Source organism: Dendronephthya gigantea, unplaced genomic scaffold, assembly GCF_004324835.1.
Source record: "Dendronephthya gigantea isolate DGI-Jeju-01 unplaced genomic scaffold, DenGig_1.0 000108F, whole genome shotgun sequence".
Classification (NCBI taxonomy): domain Eukaryota; kingdom Metazoa; phylum Cnidaria; class Anthozoa; order Malacalcyonacea; family Nephtheidae; genus Dendronephthya; species Dendronephthya gigantea.
Genome location: NW_021163118.1, coordinates 283,594 through 302,676, shown reverse-complemented (window position 1 = coordinate 302,676; position 19,083 = coordinate 283,594). Strand labels below are relative to the sequence as shown.

Here is a 19,083-nt window from a genome sequence, read left to right as displayed (position 1 = left end):
CGTATTATTTTGACCAGTACAGAGTAATTGAAGGTGGGCTACAGGTCTGTAATTCTTCAAACACACGTAGTAACTCAACAAAGATGGCAGCATGGCCAGAAATTTGAGACATGCGCCTGCATAGCAGCGGTTTTCTGTGTGAAAATACGATGCGCCCGCCGGCATTTTTGCAGCGGCAGTTAGCAAGAGAAAATAAAAAATGGCGACCACGAGTGAGAGAATGCGTTTTAAACCTGTCGATTACAAGCAGTTAAATTCACGTTCGTCCGTTGTTTTATACAACACTCTTCCAAAGAAAAGAAAGGAAAAGTATTACTCAGTCGAAAGGATCATTGAGAGAAGAAAACGATCTCATGTAAGCTTATTATTTAAATTACTTTTACCTGATGTTTTATCTTGAGAGTTTAACTACATATTTCAGGAGCGCAAACAGTTTGATAATAGTTCCGCATCATTCATATTTCCTTTTGAGAGTGCTGTTTTCACGTTTTGTGACCATGAATAGTACACAAATATGGTACCCACAATTATTAAACTATTTGCGCCCTTGACTGCGCTATAAACTTTTCTTCATATTTTAATAATACTATCGATGGTTTATATTAACTTATATTAATATTACATATCATAGATGATTTTTTTTCCTTTCAGCATTTGAAAACTTAGTCATAACGTGTTGCATTCTTTTAGGGCTACTGTGAATATCTTATAAAATGGAATGGGTGGCCCTTTCACAGTTGCTCCTGGGAACCATCGGACCATTTAACTCCAGCTCTTTTGAGGTAATTATCTATCCCATATAGTTTTTTTTTGTGTGAGAGTTTGTGTGTTTATTTTTTGGTAGTAAGAGCTGTTAAATAATATCTAGATGGTGTAACTTACACCTTTGTTTCTTGAATCTAGGAGTTATGAGCAACCCTTAAAACCGAATCAGGAAAGATTGGAAAGAGCCTGCCGAGATTTCACTCATGCAGTTTCCTCAAGTTTAAAATCTAAGTCTTTTGCAGCTGTTTATGCGAGCATGGAGTTGGATGTGTGGAGATATGTCATGTTTGGCAAAGGTATACCATCGCAGCACAAGGGTCATATGTTATATGAAAAGGAGGATTTTTGCCGTTTGCCTGGCTTGTTGGATAATTGGTATTATAGTATGAATCAACATGGTGAAGGCATTAAAGTGGACTTTCCCATCAAGGTGAAACCAGTCCTAACATGGGCAAACTCTAACTTTGTTGCCAAGAATAATAAATTACAAGTGGCACCAAAAATACCACTCGAAAAAATTTCAATTTCTTTTGCAAAAGCTGCTTGCAGCATAAATAACATATAGATCTTTATTACATAGATAAACTTAAGTTATTTACTTTGCTTAAAATAGTTATGTTGTTTGACTTGGACAAACTCCTAGTTTAATAAATTGCAAGAGACAGCAAAAATGCCTCTTGCTTAAAGCTGTGTTAAACAGTGCAATTTTTTTGCAACTTGCAATGCAATTCTACTTTTGAGAGCTGTAAATATGTGTTTATTACACTCCACTTGATGTTTTCTTATGTATCAGTCAATTCCAACTGCGCTCATCCCCCCCGGGCCTTGACCAGAGTTTAAACCCGCGCTGGCGGGAATTTGATGCGAACCTGAGCCTGCCCCGTCAGGCATTTGACTCGGTCCGCGGTCCTACAAAATTGGCTAGCGGTTTCACGCAAACAAATTTGTTATCATGTAGAGCATCTTTACACATACTTGTCGTTAATTTTAATAGTTTATTACCACTTTGAGGTGGACACAGTTATATTCTTTCGGTATTCATTACATTTTCACAGTTTTGGGTATCTTTGGCCAAGCCAAACAGAGGGGCATTTGATCATGCCCACGCCCAGGGGAATTTGACGATCGTTTTCGCCCGCACAGTGGGGGAATTTGACCAATTTTTTTTAAAAGTCAAATTCCCAGGGGTTCGCCAGGGGGGGGGTATGATCGCAGTTGGAATTGACTGATGCATTATACATGCATTTTGAAACTCTTCACTAATTTACATCTTTCAAAAGTAGAATTGCATTGCAAAAATTGTGTCGTGTAACACCGTCACGGCCTTTAAACAGCTTGTAATATAAACAATATCCAAATACACAAATATCCTTTATATGGTTATGCTGTTGTTGGATTTCAAAATACTTTAGAATAGTGTGCTACCATGCTCATATTACATTGATTTGAACTGCAAAGCTATATGATACATGTCTTGTAGTCTTGTGACGTTTCTAACTCTTGTCGTGATGCCCAAATCTTTTAAACGGATTTGAAGCTCTGTGGCAGTAAGAGCAGATTGGTCTTCGACATCTTCTGCCTGGGCAGTTTGATTACAAATTTGTGCACGTTTGCTTCGACTTTCCCGGATTGTTGTCGACCAGTACTCCTCTGCTTTTTTCTTATACGGTCTTGGTGTCCTTCGTACATTGCTCAAAAGCCTTAATCTTTCCTCAGCCAACAGGACATCTTTCGCGGCATCCCATTTATTAGACTTTTCTAACTGAACTCTTCTACAATCGTCGTTAAGTTTTTCGACACCTATTGATAACAAAACTATAGTCACATTTTTTTGTGGGAAACACAGCTTAAGATGATAATATAATCACTTATAATATGTACAGACAATACATTTACTGTACCTTGTCCAGAAAAATGTCGAATGCCTTGATGAATCCTCATGAATTTTGGTGCATGATAAACCATCGCATGCATGTAAGGCGTGATGTTTGTTTTGCCATAGCTTTCCAGTCAAGGATAAGAACAGTGTAATCCAAGCTTGTGCCTGGCTATTATTAAAAATGAATATTAGATTGCTGGATATTAATTAAAGTTGAAGGATGCTCTAAATAACGAAAGTTTTAACTACTTTAACCCTTAACCTTCAATGCACCCCAGTGTGCTCTACTTATTTTTTTACAAATGCTAGATGAGTTTACTTGTCAATGGGGAAGCTCTGGGGCTGAATGGGTAAACCCAACCCATTAAGCCTCAATGTGCCCCAGTTCGCCCTGCCTATTTTTTCTTTGACTTGACTTGTCAATGCTCTGAAGATTATTGGTTAAAAATGTAAATTGAAGGTAACTACTCACCAATGCATACACGCACTGTACCTGCCAACCTACTAATGCCTACCTATCTAACTAGACCTGATATAGCTACCTTAGCAAAATAAATATCGACATCTGCATCTGTCAAATTCTGCCTCTGTATATAATCCTTGTAGAGATGGTTAAAATCCTATTGAATAATATACATTAAAAACTAATTAATAATTCAGGAAGAAATTTCAAAAGAAATGCATGTTTCACCAGTGTCTTTATATGTGATAAAGAACTGCTTAAAATGCAATGTTTAATTTCTCAGCGAGTAGAAATTTGTTTTTGAGAACAATTTCGGCAGTGCCCTGATCTAACTCAGATGCTTTTAAGCCATTTACAAAACTTGTAGTTTGTGCTTTATTCACACTCCGTTACGCGTCGTGTGTTATATGTCAAAAAGTGCTCCTGCTCGTTGATGCAGAATGAGATGCAATGCACTCCAATGTGCTGTACAAATTTTTCCTACTCTTGCTCTAATGCTGGGTAATATACCTCCCCTGAAGACTAAACTTATGGCAAAATACAATCTTGGACAAAAGTAGCTATAACCCCCCCCCCCCCCGCATTCAATGTAGCCACAGGAAATCTCAAAACAACATCTGTTGCAACATTGAAATTGGAGTGGGATGTTTGAACAGTTTTGTCCAAGATTTTAGTTGATTGGTCATTATGACAATTTCACCCAATAGTTAAATGACAAGAACTAAAATAAAAAAAAAAACATTTAGTATTGATAGCTACCTTCCAAATCTTAATAACGACAGAGCTGGTTGAATTACCGATAACACCATCTAACTTCATGGGTAATTTTTCCAATAGAATTTTCCGATCGGTTCCCATTAGGCTGGTGAAGTCGTAAACTCCACTCCCTCTACCATCAGCATCAAGTTTTTCCCACACGGAAAATGAGACTCCACAACTTCGAATAGTATCAACTAGGTTTTGAAGATTTAGTGACTGCCTATCACGTGGTGCTTTGTTAAGATTTTCTTTGTAATCCCTCTGCAAAGCTTCTTTCACCAAATTATCTAAAAGCTTGTCTGTGAAGATGAATAGTAAAACCGTAGTGAATGGAGCATGGTGGTTTGGAAAATCATTAGAATATCAATATAATTCATTATCCATGTTAGTCAAACTTTATTCATAAATCTGGTCCTTCACCATCACATGTGTATTGTATTCTTACCAAATCCAGCAATAACAATTTTCAATTTACCGCCTATTGTTCGAGTCACGGATAGGTAATTAACTTTCTTAATACATCGCCATTGGTTAGTTGGGCAAAAATACAACACACACGTGACGGTGAAGGACCAGATTTATAAAAAAAGTTTGACTAACACAGATAATGAGTTATATTGTTATTCCAATTATGAGTTTCCAAACCATCTCGCTCCATTAACTATGGTAAAACATTCTGCTAGATGCTTGAATTTAAGCTTCGGTACACAAGGGGATATGTTGCGGGGGCAAATTTCATTGACATTGTGCTTCCTATGCACAAAACTTGCTGCATGGATAATTTTTTTGTTCCCGGTTCATCTCCCATGTAATTAAATTGCATGCTATACCATAATTTTAAACAGTTTAAATCGTACCTGTAATTCGCAACATCAAATGGAGCTCATCCAGGATAATGTTCTCTACAGGAATATTGAGAAGAGGAGGCCTTTCACAGGAATATTCATGTTTCAAGCAGCACGCTCTGATGTCATCCAAAGTCCGTCGAATGTTCTCTTCAGTCCCAATAAAAATTTTCAGGCTTTGCCATATCATATCTGTTAGGTAAAGGAGAACACATGCATGAATAATTAACATTTTATATGGGGCGGGGGGGGCACAGGTTTCTGGTTGCCAGGAATTGACTGTAGTCCTAGTACAGCTACTCCTACATTTAGTATATATACATAGCTTAATAGCTTCAAAATCTTGCACCAAATACAAGCATAATCAGATGTTGCTCCCTTCATGCCGAGCAACAGCAACAGGAACTGTGTGTACAAAAAAAGAAAGTTTGTTAACAAAATAATAACGTAAAAAACAATGCCTCCGTGCGTTTGCTCAAAGTACCTTGTAATCTGAACCGAGAAACATCTCTACAGGTACATGTTTCTCATTAATATCCACAAAGCCCATGTCAACAATCTTGTTCACATCATCAAAAATCCTTGCACAGGATTCCTTCAAAATATCGTAGGATTCTTTCCCCTTGATAACTGCAACCGTGTGATTTTCTGGAATGATCAAGGGAAGTATAATTGGTTGCTTTATAATAACCAGATATCACAACAAGCCACATAATAAAATAAGATGAATTAGCCCATTAAGCCGCATAGCTCCCCACTGACGAGTAAAATCGTCTGCTGTTGGACAAGTAAAAAAATAAGTAGGGTGCACTGGGGTGCATTGCCACTTAATGGGTTAAACTCTCACCTTTGGAAGATAGTACAGCTTCACCTTCATTCAGTATCGAGAATGAAAGTATTATGAACCCTGTGATCCTGGACATTTTGGCACCGTCACCACTCAATTTGATTTTGTATTTTGTTGGTATATCTTTCCCTTCAAGCACACACTTGTTCATCTGCAAATATCAAATGTTGTATATATACTTGTAACTGAAAATACAGCTGTACAGTAAACTAGCTATCAAAGTACTGAACACTAATAGACTTTTTTAGTAATTATGTACAGTACATTGAAGATGATTTCTTGGCCTGTGAGGGAGCCTTGTCAAACATTCATGAAAGTCAATGCATCCTTAGTCAAATATTAAGCATTTGTAGAATATATAATTTTTTGAAAGGGTCTATCATAAATTAAAACTGCATTTATTTTGGTACTACAGGGTGCATAAAAAAGTAGACATTTTTTAAATTGATCTCAATTTTCTAAAATAGCTCCAAAATCCTAAAGTTCAATTTTCAGAGTCGAGACAGTGTTTTTCTCAACAGATTGAAATTGGCTTGTGCACAAAATTTAAACGCCTCAAAGTTATTTTGAGTTATTAGATGGAAAATCTCTTTCAATTGGTTTTATATTGCTGCTCAGGGTGGCAATACAAATTTGAAATCACTATATACATTACCATTATCATTTTTTAGAAATTGATTGTTTTCACCGAGTCTATAAACTCGAACAATTTCCATTGTCACCCCAGGGATGTTGGTCTGGCTATGCCACTGACCTTCGGTCACCTCTCTAGGGCCAGTATCTTTATTTGTCTTCATAAAAGGGGGGGGGGGTGATATTCCTTAAAGTGGAGGAAATTTCCTAAGAATAACATCCTCCTGGCAGGTGAACACTGTGGGCCATATTTAGTTCAGACATGTAATAGCAAAAGTATATGCAAGAACTACATATACTGTTTAAGAGAATAAACGTATTAACACTAGCAATTGGCAAAACGGGCCTGGCTTGCCGTGGGGGAAAAATTATGGCAGTTGGGATTTTCTAGGAAGCCAGGGCACTCTGTGTGCTTAATATATACTTACATGGTTCTGGATTTCTCTACATAGCACATCTTTGAAGTTAAGTTGTGCACATTCAGCAACACCAGATGTTCGTTCTATATGCGTCAGTTTATTAGGCGACTCCTTACATTGCTTGATTAGATAAGATCTTGGCAATTGTTCTCCAGCTGGTGTCATGCTCAGCTCGTGATAAGTAGCCTCATCTATAATGCTTGTATGTTACTCTGAGTGTATTACCACACCGGGCAAGCACAAAAAATGTGCTTGACCACGGTGGGTTTCGAACCTACGACCTTTGGAATACTAGCCCAATGCTCTACCAACTGAGCTACGCGGTCACAGCGGTTCGAGGAAGTGATATTTCGGAACAGGATCTAGTTCCTTCTATACCATTGTAATCTTGTATATGACAATTTTTCTATGATGGTGCGATGTACTCAGGTGAATACAGTATATAATGTTTGTATGTTACTCTGGGCTATAGTATTCCAAAGGTCGTAGGTTCGAAACCCACTGTGGTCAGGCACATTTTTCGTGCTTGCCCGGTGTGGTAATACACTCAGAGTAACATACAAGCAATATATATTCACCTGAGTACATCTCACCATATAGAGAAAAATAGACTCACCTATACAAAACTGATCAACAACAAGCAAGACTTGCTTGATTTTATTCTGGTCCTCTTCAGAAATGTCGTTGAAACTCTTCTTAGTTATATGCTAAAGAGTGAGTTGACCCAGACTTGTCAGAGAAAGTTGCAGATTGTAATGTTAGACCAAAGGTTTTGGTAAACCACAAGCTCTTTTCCACGTTGACCTTCAGTTCCGTAAGTTTTCGATGTTGTTGCCTTCTGCCGACATCTTGCACTTCTTTCCCGGCTGTATTTTTTAAATGTAGTTGAACTCCAATCTCATCAAGATAATCCCTCAGATCCATGTTTTGCTCCAACACTCTATCATATTCCTTCTGCTTATTGTTCAGGGCTATACCACTTGACTTACTGCTATAGTTTAGCACTTTTATTTCAGACCACAGTTTCTCACATCTGTCTTTCAGACTTTTATTTTCCTTGGACTGTATCTCGACTTTCTCATTTGTTCTCTTAACTTGATCCTGAAGCTGAGTCACCTTGACAATTTCACCCTGATATATTGATATTTGCTTAACGTTAAGCAAATATTCTTTCCTTGGACGGCCATTTAGCGCACGACATTTGCTGTTTACTTCCCCAAAACTTCTCCTTAGGATACCGTTGATTCGTTCGTTTTCGTGTAGCTCATGTATTCCATGTGATGATATAAAAAAATTCAGCACTGCAACAAGCGAATACCCTGCTATCAATGCATCAGGCATTATAATACGCGTGTTTTTGACACATTTGTGTCCTTGTGAAAGGCGAATGTGTCCTTGTAAATGGAAAAGTGTGTAGTTAAAAATCATGCCTCATGGACAAAAATGTCTAATATAATTTTAATTTGACTATTTAAAATAATTATTGTTTCTATTATAAAGTTTGCTTTGCATGGCTATGCTCTTTTTTATATGCTTACGTTGTAATTTCACGTTGTAATTTCTAAGATTAAGTGATTATTGAACCTAAAGACAATGTGTGTCCTTGTAAAAATTCCGTATTATAATGCCTGCAATGCATCCTTTCCGAGTAGATCATGAAATCGTCTTAAATGTTTGTGAGGAATAGCGATAGTGAGGGCGATATCATTGTCATTCACTGCAGATTTGTTGGTAAAGCTCTTGCAAAGGTCGGAAGACAAAGAGATCTTCTGCTTGAACGAACTCAAATCAAATATATTCTTCAGAAGATCAGACATTGATTTGATTTACATTTCGATTTGCATAGAAAAGGTTTGAAGCGCATATCATTTCCCGCGTTCAAACGACAATAATACAAGACAGCAACGTTCACCAAGGTACATACATACATATATGGTGGTATAAGCAGAGAGACCACCCTGTAGAAACACTGTTTGATCCCGTTTAACCCTTATTATCAATATTTTATCTAATAAAATGGCGTCTACTTTATATCTTCAAAGAAGAAGACAGATGTTTTGGCATGTTTTTCAGCCTTTGCGCGCAACATAATTATGCAAAACAATCATATATTTGCGCAAATTTCCCTGGTTTTCAACTCTAATTTGTACGGGGTTAAATGGGTCTGATTTCTCTGAAGAAAACAAAAATATTTACGGAATAACATGTTGTTTACGGACGAAGGGCGGCAAACTTGGTACAATGTGAAATATGTGAGGAAAGGCCGGATTAAACTGTCACTTTTGACGCGAAACGGGCTATTGATATACATTTACTGTGATCCAAATGAACACAAAGTTGGCGATGAAGTGTACGTACTTAGAGGTATGTATTTAGCTGGAAATTTACATTATTAAATTTCTCTTGATTTGTTCGTGTAATATTAAGGGCGGCAAATTTTGTGCAAGAAACTAAACTCTTTTGAATTTAAAAAGTTGTCATCACTCTTATAAATTTAATAGCAATTCCGCCATGTTTGTTTAGGGAGGATTGAGCATGCTCAGTGTTAATGTCTCAAATTTCTGGCCATGAATTTGATTAGCAGCGAAAAGGAAAAGATGGCTTATAGGCATTGCATTGTATGTATGTATGTATGTTTTTGCCACGAAATAAGTATGTAAAAAGTTATTTGAAAATGTTGACGTCAGACGAGTAAAAGCCGCAGAGCCGGCGAAGGTACATAGTGTCCGAACAGGGGTTCAAGAAAAGTCATCCTACGACTTTTGTAAGATTGCCATGGGCATGCCAGAATAAATTTTTCAACAATGTCATAGGTTTATTTATAAATAGACGTTTTCCTTCTCAAGCGATTTGTCCAAAAGGCTATTTTGGAAATGTTGGGAATGGCGGCGTAGCTGAATGTCTCCTTTGTCCTGAGAATACTTTCCAACCATTAGCTGGACAATTCGAGTGTTTGCCCTGTCCAACGGCAACCTTCACAGAAGGCCGTGGGAAAATTGATCGGAGTGATTGCAAATCAGGTAAGAAATGATTTAGTCATTTTGCGCAAATGTTATTACTAAAATACACTAATTCTATTGTTAAAATTATGAAATTACAAAAGGAAATACCAAAAGCTACTTAAAATAGAAAAAAACTGACATCACAATAACTCGTTGTTAAATTTTTACCAAAACGAATATTGCGCAAACAAACGCTCCAAACGAATAATTATTGTAAAATATGCAATAGTATATTCAAATATTTACCATTTACGAGCTATACAATAATTTTATTAGCAATACAATTTTCTTTCTGCCCGGGGCTTCTATATCATTTGCGTAGCCAGCCTGACGATTTAGTCTTGCTATGTCAATTTTACGTTATTATCGTTATTCATTTCTTTAGAAATTCATTGTTTTCGCAGTCAATGAACACGAAAATATTAGCACATATACCAAGACTAAATTGTGGGGACTGGCTACGCCAATGTTCTATAAACGTCTGTTTTATTAATAAACAACGCTGTAAAAAATTTAAAAACGATGAAAAACTGCAATTTAATTCTACTGTTTAAATTTAATCCACAGTTACAAAACCTACTAGAACAAATGAAGAGAAATCCACTGCATTCCAAGAAACCAACACGCTCTCAAAAAAACAACATTACGTTGTTACAGAGCCTGCGGAAATTAGGAAAGAGGACGATGACGAAGGACTAGGTCACGTCGTAACTATTGGAATTACTTTTGGTTGTATCGCAGGTTTAACGCTCCTTTTCGGTAAATACGTCTATATTTGAAGTACACTTTTATGCATATGATATCAAAATCACTCCTTCCATTTTTATCATGATTTATGATGAACGAAACATGTATGCTTTCATTCTGTATAATTATTGAATTTTGCACTGTTATCGCCATGGAATATACTCTTATGTTATTTTAGTACTTCTTCTGCTGTGGTATCGAAGAGAAAAATCCCTAAAAAAAGGTCAGAATAACAGGGATGATTCATGTAAAAATGGATGTTCAGACAATGGTAAAATTGATGGCGAAGAGGAATTGAGAACATTTAATAATTTTGGCTATGCACACGATTCAGACATTAACACCTTGAAGTCAGGTTCCGAGGTGGATAACGATGTATCTGGGGTTACTCGAAAACCAAAGAGTGAAGAAAAAGTAAGAGGCTTCAAATTTAAATTACCATTCACGAAGAGAGAGTACAAAGTACACCAAACCAGTAAGAAAAACGCGCATGTGAACTACAGCAAGAATAGAGATTCAACTCCAAGTCAATCCGGTATAGAGGAGCATTACGACACCTTTAAAATGGCAGAGAGCGGTACAACAGGAGATATTTACTCAAAGAAGGCTGAAGGCAATTTAGATGATGAAAAGGAAAAGCCAAGCAATGAGCTACAAATGATCCCCATTGCGATTGAAAATGAGCTGTATGGTACGAAAGGTGAATGCTTTATAGACTCGATATAGTTCGTTCTAGATAAGGAGCGATATGATTATCACGAGGTGCTGAACGTAATTGGTTATATGATTAAAGAGACAAATAATTTAGTGAAAAAAGGAATTGGGTGTATCAATCTGTAGTAATAATTAAGTAATGTTTAGTCTGGTTTAAATTAAAATGCCTGAACTGTCTGGTTCCATATCAATTGTCATTACGTCATTGCTAATGCCCTCTGCGGTGTGACCTACTTTACTCACTAATTTGGGATTTGTGTTTTACAAACGGTGAAAAAAAACAACGAATTACTGATGGCCGTAATATAATAATCTGTAATAATAATTAAGTAATGTTTAGTTTGGTTTAAATTAAAATGCCTGAACTGTCTGGTTCCATCATATGTCATTACGTCATTGCTTTAATACCCTCTGCGGTGTGACCTATTTTACTGACTAATTTGGGATCTGTGTTTCACAAACGGTGAAAAAAAAACAACGAATTACTGATGGCCGTAAAGGCCAACCAAACCCTAAAAACTCTGGTTGCACCGGGGATATGTCAACGTGATGGTAGCCGGACTTCATATCAAAATAATTTAAAACCAAATTCGTGACAAACGTTTTTCAATCTTCCATACGAAACTTGGTCTCAGGAATATTTTTATTGACATGTCTAAGATGAAGAATAAGCCTAGAGGGGAGAAGGGATTAACCATGCACAGTGAGGGGTGAAATACCTCATTTCATCCACACATGCATAGTATATGATGTTCGATTCCCAGCGTGGTCAAGCTAATTCTTCAGCTTATAACTCCGGGTAGCATCTTCACAAAATTCATTTCGTATACAACTGAGTCCATGCACAATTATTAACATGATCTTTGTTTTGAGGAAGACGACTTCTAAAGAAAAACACAAAGATCTTTTTACGGCCTTTACGCAATAAATTGCTCTTTTCCGTTTCATACTTAAAAAGTATTGCAAGTAATTGAGACAAAAAATGTTAATTACGCTGTATTAACGTCATCGAAAATATAATTCTGTGTCAAGATTATTGCGAACGTTAGGGATCTGCAAACCAACAAGGTAGGCTATTTGTTCTAGAGAAAGTTCAGTTTTCATTTTAACTTAGTATGGGTTTCTATATAAGTCGATTGCAAATATTAGTGTGTATGACGTTAAAATACCGATTATATCGATATATACTATATTCGGAACAAGCGTGCTCTCTTACATACTTCCACAACAACATGCAAACCTTAACGAGACGGGCCCAGTATTACTTACACTGTTTACGTTTGGCGGGATTGCTAAATTTTCTTAAAATTAATCCGTTGTAGCGAACACATTGGGGCAAATTGGGTGAATATATTTGTCACAAATATCAGTTTGTGAAATAGATACGTGCAATACATAGATTTTACTCCTAATACCTAATTGCATGATTATGGCAAGCTATTTAGTTCATTCATTATGGAAACATTGTTTCGAGGTAGGAAGCTGAATTTGGAAATGCAACATCGTAAACCTGCGTCCCTTTCTAGTTCTACTTACTGAATTCCTACTTCCTGTCTTATGATGTTTTGTCAGGAATTGAGAAAAAAAAAGTTAATTATGCACATCATTTGCATGCAAAGTTATAATAATTGTTATTGCAAACTGAAATTTTCCATATGAAACTTTGCTAAAATGTAAAAACCATCACAAATATTTCAGACTCTACAACTACATGTATAATATTGTTTCAAAGAAACAGAACCTAGCGGCAACCTTTATTAATTACGGCCTTCAATTTCGCTTCAAAATGGCGGCAAAGTTATCGTTCCAGTCTTGGTAGAGATCACTGCTGCACATACATGCAGACATAGAAATATTTTATGACATCCGCCCCCTTTACGCGATTAAACGGAAACCATGTAGGGATTATACTGCTTATTGAGTGTCAAATTGCATTGCGCATGCCATGCAAAAGAATCCCTCCAAAGTTGAACGTCTAGATTTTTCGACATTCTACGTACAGAAAGTATAATCTGAATAAAAATATGATGTTATTATTCGTTAAACAAAAATTAATATACCGAGGTTTTTGCGATTCAGTGCGGTCGTTGTCTTTATGCGTGTGGTCGAAGGCATTGCGTGTTAGAAATGAGGCTTAACGTGCTCCTTCCCTTCCTGATCATGAATCCCTTGAGACCTAATCGCTAATTCGCATTTTCAGCTCCAGGCTCCCAATCGTAACTGATTGCTTCCGACGGGCCTCTCGACTGCCCATATTCACCATACTGGTCGGGGTTACCTTGGCAAGATTTCCTACAACTGTTCTCTTCCTTAAAGCGATCTTGAAATCATTATGTCCTTATTTTTTTTCAGATCGACAGCATAAATAACAGGAGTTCCTTTTTTGCCAGTCCTAATATTATGGAAGATAGATATGAAAAAATAACTCTTTTGTTAAGGGTTAGCAGACCAATTGGATGGCTTTTTGGACCTTTGGTTTTCTTTCACGGATTTGTAGCTTCTCAAGCAACTCGTTTGACGTGGTTGACGTGGTGTCAGTTGATAGTTCTTTCCTTTCCAGCCAATCTCGTAGCATATGGCATCAATGACGTATTTGACTTTGAAACAGACAGAATCAATCCACGCAAGCACGCGAAGGGAGAAATAGAAGGAATCGTGCTCGCCCCAAAATATCATTCATTTGTGTTGAGAATGGCTCATATTTTTTCATGCATAATCCTAGTAACTGCACTATTTACAAAGGATGTTCTAAACATACTCGGAATTAGTGTTTCGTTAATTCTGTCATATGCCTACTCAATGCCACCTGTTCGACTGAAGGAAAGACCACCTTTAGATTCAATCACTATTGGCGTTATTGTATTCTGTTTGTTTGTCGCTGGATTTAGTTACAATAAGACAATGCATGAGCTGACCCTTCGCAAGTGCGTTCTTGAAATAGCTTTCATTGCATTTCATGCTTTCACAACAATCATGGATTATTCATCAGACAAAGCAACCAATACTAAAACATTCGCCGTCGTATACGGGAAAAGATGTACGGCGTTATTTTCTTTCTTCTTCAACATACTCCTGCTTTTGTCCTTTTCCGTCTCATTTATGACAAAATTATCTCTTTCCGTTGGTATTTTTAGTTATTTTGCTCTTATTGCTTTCCCAAGCGAAGAACTTGCTCGTATCTTCTTCTACTTTATGGGAATCAATAATCTTATTATTGTGTTTGTGTGGTTTTTTAATAAGATATAATTTATTAATTTTAAGTCCATGCATATATATTTATGTATAAATTTAAGGATTTCACTTTATTAGGTATATAGTTTCCAGTCCAGTTTGAATAGAATGCATAGGTTCTGATAAAAGATTATTTAATTAAACTCTGTCTCGCATTGACTCGTCGAGCAAATTTGCTTGAGTATTTAAAAATTTCTGGCAGTACATGTTCTATAAGAGGGCTTGTATAATGAAGAGTACTTTAAAGCATCCGCAGAATAGGTAATGAACATGCAGTTCTGCAAAGACTTTTATAAAAAACTGAAATTTTAATACCAGTATAATCCATATACCCTCAAAACACTCCGTCTTTAAATCTCACGAAGCGATTTACTGGAGAGTGTAAACTTTATGTTATACTTGAGGGAAAACGCCTGGCGAAGAAAAATTTTGGGCTAAATGGCACTAATAGAAAATGGGCTCAATTTCTTTTTAAACTCCACGGGAAATAACCTAACCAAAACCGCGGTTAACCTTGGTCAAACTTCGGTCTGATTACGGTTGAACTGACGTCAGACCGAGGTCCAACCGCGGTATGATGGAGGTAAAGCCTCGGTCTAACTCGGTCTGACAGACATTTCTTAAGATTTTTTTTATTTGGTTATTGTGTTGGCCTTCTCAGCCGTTCATAACATTTCGTTTGGATGCGAACGGCCACTGCGAATTCAATTTGTTCCCTTGCGGTCGTCTGCGGTTTCTTTCCGTCGACCGCAAGTGAACCGGAACCTAACCGCAGCTCAACCGCAACTGCAGTGTTAGGTTATTTCTGGACAGTACTGTATGCAACATAAATGTCCAACGAAAATTTGGCCAAGAAAGTGTGACCTTGTCCTTTGCCGATTCACGCGCGAAGCCTAAATTCTCTTCTAATATCTTCTTTATCGTTTATTCATCTGTAATCAACGTAAGTTCTTAAATGGTAAATTTTATATACATGGTAACAACTTCTCTACACCTGCGCAATAATATTTGTAGTAGGTCGTTGAGCAATTCAAGTATTTTATTAAAAAGTATCATTGGTTGGAAGCTCGTTTCACATTTAAAATAACAGTTCGGCCCTTAGCACATGGGCTAATTACACGTTTTAGATTAACTCAGGCTAGACCGCATGATATTGTTCCTAAATTAATAATTATTTTGCATGGACAGGAAATTGAATTACTGTTACTAGTGCGCGGAGCCTTGATGACATTTTGATATGCCACTACACCGGATGCATGAGGCGATTCACGATGCAATGTACCCATGCTGGTAAGCCAATGCCTGCCTACGTCAAGATAACGTGGCTGTTTATATGTGTGTTATCCCGCTTAGCTGAGATTAAACGAAAATAACTTCATCAGTGCAGTCCTTTTCTTGTTTCTATCTCTATAAATTATTATGATACCGAATTAATATTCCATAAACTATAAACTCCCTTTAAACTTGACCTGAGCAGTGTTTTATCGCCAAATCAGTCAAGGATACAGCGCTAATGCTAGCTACCACTGCAAAATACAATAGCCCGCTGGCCACTCATACAGGTGCTCACATTATTTTGACAAGTTTTCTTTGTTGACTCCAAGCCAGCGAAATTTTTTTCTGTTACAATTAGATGCACTTATTCAAAATCAAGTATACTTGACGACAAGTTTTTATGTAACAAGTTTTCATTGTTCGCCTGTAAGCCCATCTTTGACATTTTTTGAACACTTGTTCATAATCGATTCTTATAAAAACTTGCTCGTCTATAAGAGGCTTTACCCGAGATTCAATGAGGCGTGAGATGATTTTATTAAAAGAAGTCATTTCGAAACAAAACAAGCGCATGATATTGTTAAGATGACTATACATTACATTACATTACAATCCTTACGTTGTTATTACATTACAGTCGTTATTATTACATTACATGTTATCGCAATAGCATTGTTGTTTCGCTGGTCTCTGTAGACTCCTATGTCGATCAGGATGCTGGCCCACTTTGTGTATATTGCATAATAAATATGTGAACACCGCTCTCCGGAGGATTCATAATTCCGACTCAAATAACAGCTAGAAATGGTTTAAATACTTAAGATGAACGAGCCCTCTAGTATAATTGGTGCAATGATATAATGTCGGACATAATCGAACAACTTTTTTACCATAACAACGGTGATGACATTTCTTCTAGAGCTTTCGCCTCTTGCAACATATAATTATATTGATCAAAATAATATATGGCACGCATATTTTATATTTTACTGCTCTCCAGACTTTTCCTCTTACAAAATCAAATCTCCTAATGATTTTGCCGTTGCCATATCTTATTATAACCATTTTAGGAAGCCAACTACTGTGAAATTTTATTTCATGATCAGCTAACTAACACTATATCCAATTGTCGTCAGTGATATTATTCTTGGGTTTCATGTGACGTCGTAGATTTCAATGAGGGTTCAATTCAAGGCATTGCACTCGATTGCAAACGATTAGTTCGCTGAATATATCTGCTTTGTAGCAAAATGTGCTAGTTCGTATATCGTTTGTTCATTTAAGTGCAACACAAGCATTGAAACATTTGAGCTTGGATAACATTCATTAATTGGGAAACCTATCAATAGGACATTATGGAATGCGGATCGTGAGCAGTTTAGAAAGCTTATACTATTAGTCTGTAATATAATACACTCATCATTAGTAATGATAATTAATTATGATTGCCGCAAATATTCATTGCTGTACAGTAAGCAATGGCTATATTCGCTTAATATATCCTATTTCTGAAATCTGGCCGGGACCGGTACAGATGTAACAGAGTTGACACACGGTCTCTGCGTAGAATATTAAGAAAACGTCTTAGTAACACATCAAAACTATCCTATTTTCAAATGCAATGAAAAATTATAGACTCGTTTTGAGATTCTAAGCATTTTCTAAGCCCTAATATGACCATTTCAACCAGTAACCTGTCTGAAACAAAATGTTTAGCAGTATCCATGCACTATAACGGTATATATGAATGCCAACACTCAGTCCATTACTGCTGTACTGTGTATCCAAGTGACCAAATCCTTTAAAGCAATGCCAATTTAAATCGTCTGTGAAATCCTTCAGGAAGAACAAAGTAAAATCTGTGTGTTAAACTCCATTTGCAGTTTGTTTCCTTTGTGAGTGAATTCCAATTACGGATTTCCATCCTTAACACAATTTGTGACGATTAAAGGGACCTCAGTCTGTAGGCACTTCAAGACCCACAAAATAATCTATACAACTATATCCTTATCTTCTCAAAAAATCGAATACGAAAGCCAAGCAACTGCTTATTATCCCAAATTATGGGAAACACATATTGAATCAGGACGGGCTACGAAATCCGATAGAAAATGCAAAAATGCAAAAGCTAGGCAAATGTCGAAGCAACATAGCATCCAACCGTGACGTATGGATTAGGAAGCCTTTCCCTTCGTCTAACCCAAATGTTTGTAAAAATAATTCACAGTCTCTGATTGGCTAATATTAATAAGAGAAATCGTCTTGCCCAACAAATGACGTGATAACATGGAATACGGTCTTTTATGTACTGTATTACGTCATCACGTGCGGTAAATTAACGTTGTATACCGTTATACACGTTGTGACTTAGTGATAATAACAAAGGCATCAACGTCAAGAAACCGCGCCGACACAAATGCAAGCGAACAGAGTTTTATTATTGATTTAACATACATTATAAATAAATAAAACGTTTCAGTAATTTGTACATAGTTATCGCGAAACAAAAAACTTGTGCTAGCTATCTGACGTATTCATAGCAACAAGCCGAATTTCCATGTCGTCTTTTAGATGAATAGTTGTGCGAAAACGCACGGGAATTCTTTGTTCAAAAATCATCTCATTCGAAAATACAAATTTATTTTCCAATAACTTAAATAAAATCAAACGTGCTCTTTCTCGGCCAATCCGCCATTTGGTGTTATTTTGACACCCCAAATTTAACTCCCTATATGGCGTTATTTTAACACTTTCCGTCGGCAAAATAGGTATTATTTTGGCACCTTGCAATGGTGCTGGTAATATGGTGTCATATTGGCACTTTTAGCGTATTCCCAGATTTTGTGGTGTTAAATTAGCACCGAAGTTGGTGCCAAAATAGCACTTTCTATTTAACACCACTGCATGGTGTTGATTTGGCACCTACGGTGGTGCTATTTTAACACTTCAAAATTAACAGTGCTTGATAAATACTTGTATTATGTTTAATAGCCTGGATCAGTTAACGTTTATTAGGCAATTGCAGGTGGAATTTTGCCAGGGGGTAAATAAGGCAATTTATGACCGTGACAAGCTCTGAAAAGTTATTTTGATTGGTGGAATATACATGTACAGTGAAACAAAACTATAAAGCCTTTATTTAGCCCCGTCCACACTAGTGACACTACACTCGATTTATTGGCACGGCACGGCTAAAATGCATGGATCCCCGTGCCTATTTCATCCCTGCCTGGCCTTTGTATTGTTAGCCTGCATGAGCACTAATAAAATTAGGTAGCCGTACCCATTTTAGCCGTACCGTGCCAATAAATTGAGTGTAGTGTAAACTAGTTTAGTCCAGTTAGTTCGCTTCGCACTATATGTTTGATCGGTTATCAGGCGGCCTTCACTAGAAGCCTAATTGCATGTGGGGTGTTTATTCATGCACCATTTTTTTTCCCAACTGATTTTTTTTAATAGCGCTAGCGATTATTTGAACATGAGTATATACAAATATGCACTATA

General features: G+C 36.8%; 1 protein-coding gene, 1 non-coding gene and 1 pseudogene across 2 annotated transcripts; 1 reads left to right on the top strand and 2 right to left on the bottom strand.

Moving 5' to 3' along the window:
• Window positions 1-2,200: 2,200 nt before the first annotated feature.
• LOC114534864 lies at window positions 2,201-5,634 on the bottom strand (annotated as a pseudogene).
• A 1,229-nt stretch (window positions 5,635-6,863) lies between these two features.
• On the bottom strand, window positions 6,864-6,936 carry Trnat-agu. The gene has a single exon. It is a non-coding gene; the product is annotated as a tRNA-Thr (tRNA).
• Window positions 6,937-8,814: 1,878 nt separating this feature from the next.
• Window positions 8,815-11,340, top strand: LOC114534863. Its single transcript, XM_028556342.1, has 4 exons — window positions 8,815-8,974; window positions 9,457-9,630; window positions 10,180-10,371; window positions 10,538-11,340. The coding sequence occupies exons 1-4, from the start codon at window positions 8,815-8,817 to the stop codon at window positions 11,083-11,085; spliced, it is 1,074 nt and encodes a 357-aa protein (XP_028412143.1). The 3' UTR covers window positions 11,086-11,340.
• Window positions 11,341-19,083: the final 7,743 nt, after the last annotated feature.

Excerpts from the sequence above, each read along its gene's own strand:
- LOC114534863 (XM_028556342.1), top strand. The coding sequence starts at position 8,815 with ATGTTGTTTACGGACGAAGGGCGGCAAACTTGGTACAATGTGAAATAT. Across the intron at positions 8,975-9,456 it reads TGAAGTGTACGTACTTAGAG|CGATTTGTCCAAAAGGCTAT; the intron begins GTATGTATTTAG and ends TTCCTTCTCAAG. Across the intron at positions 9,631-10,179 it reads TCGGAGTGATTGCAAATCAG|TTACAAAACCTACTAGAACA; the intron begins GTAAGAAATGAT and ends TTTAATCCACAG.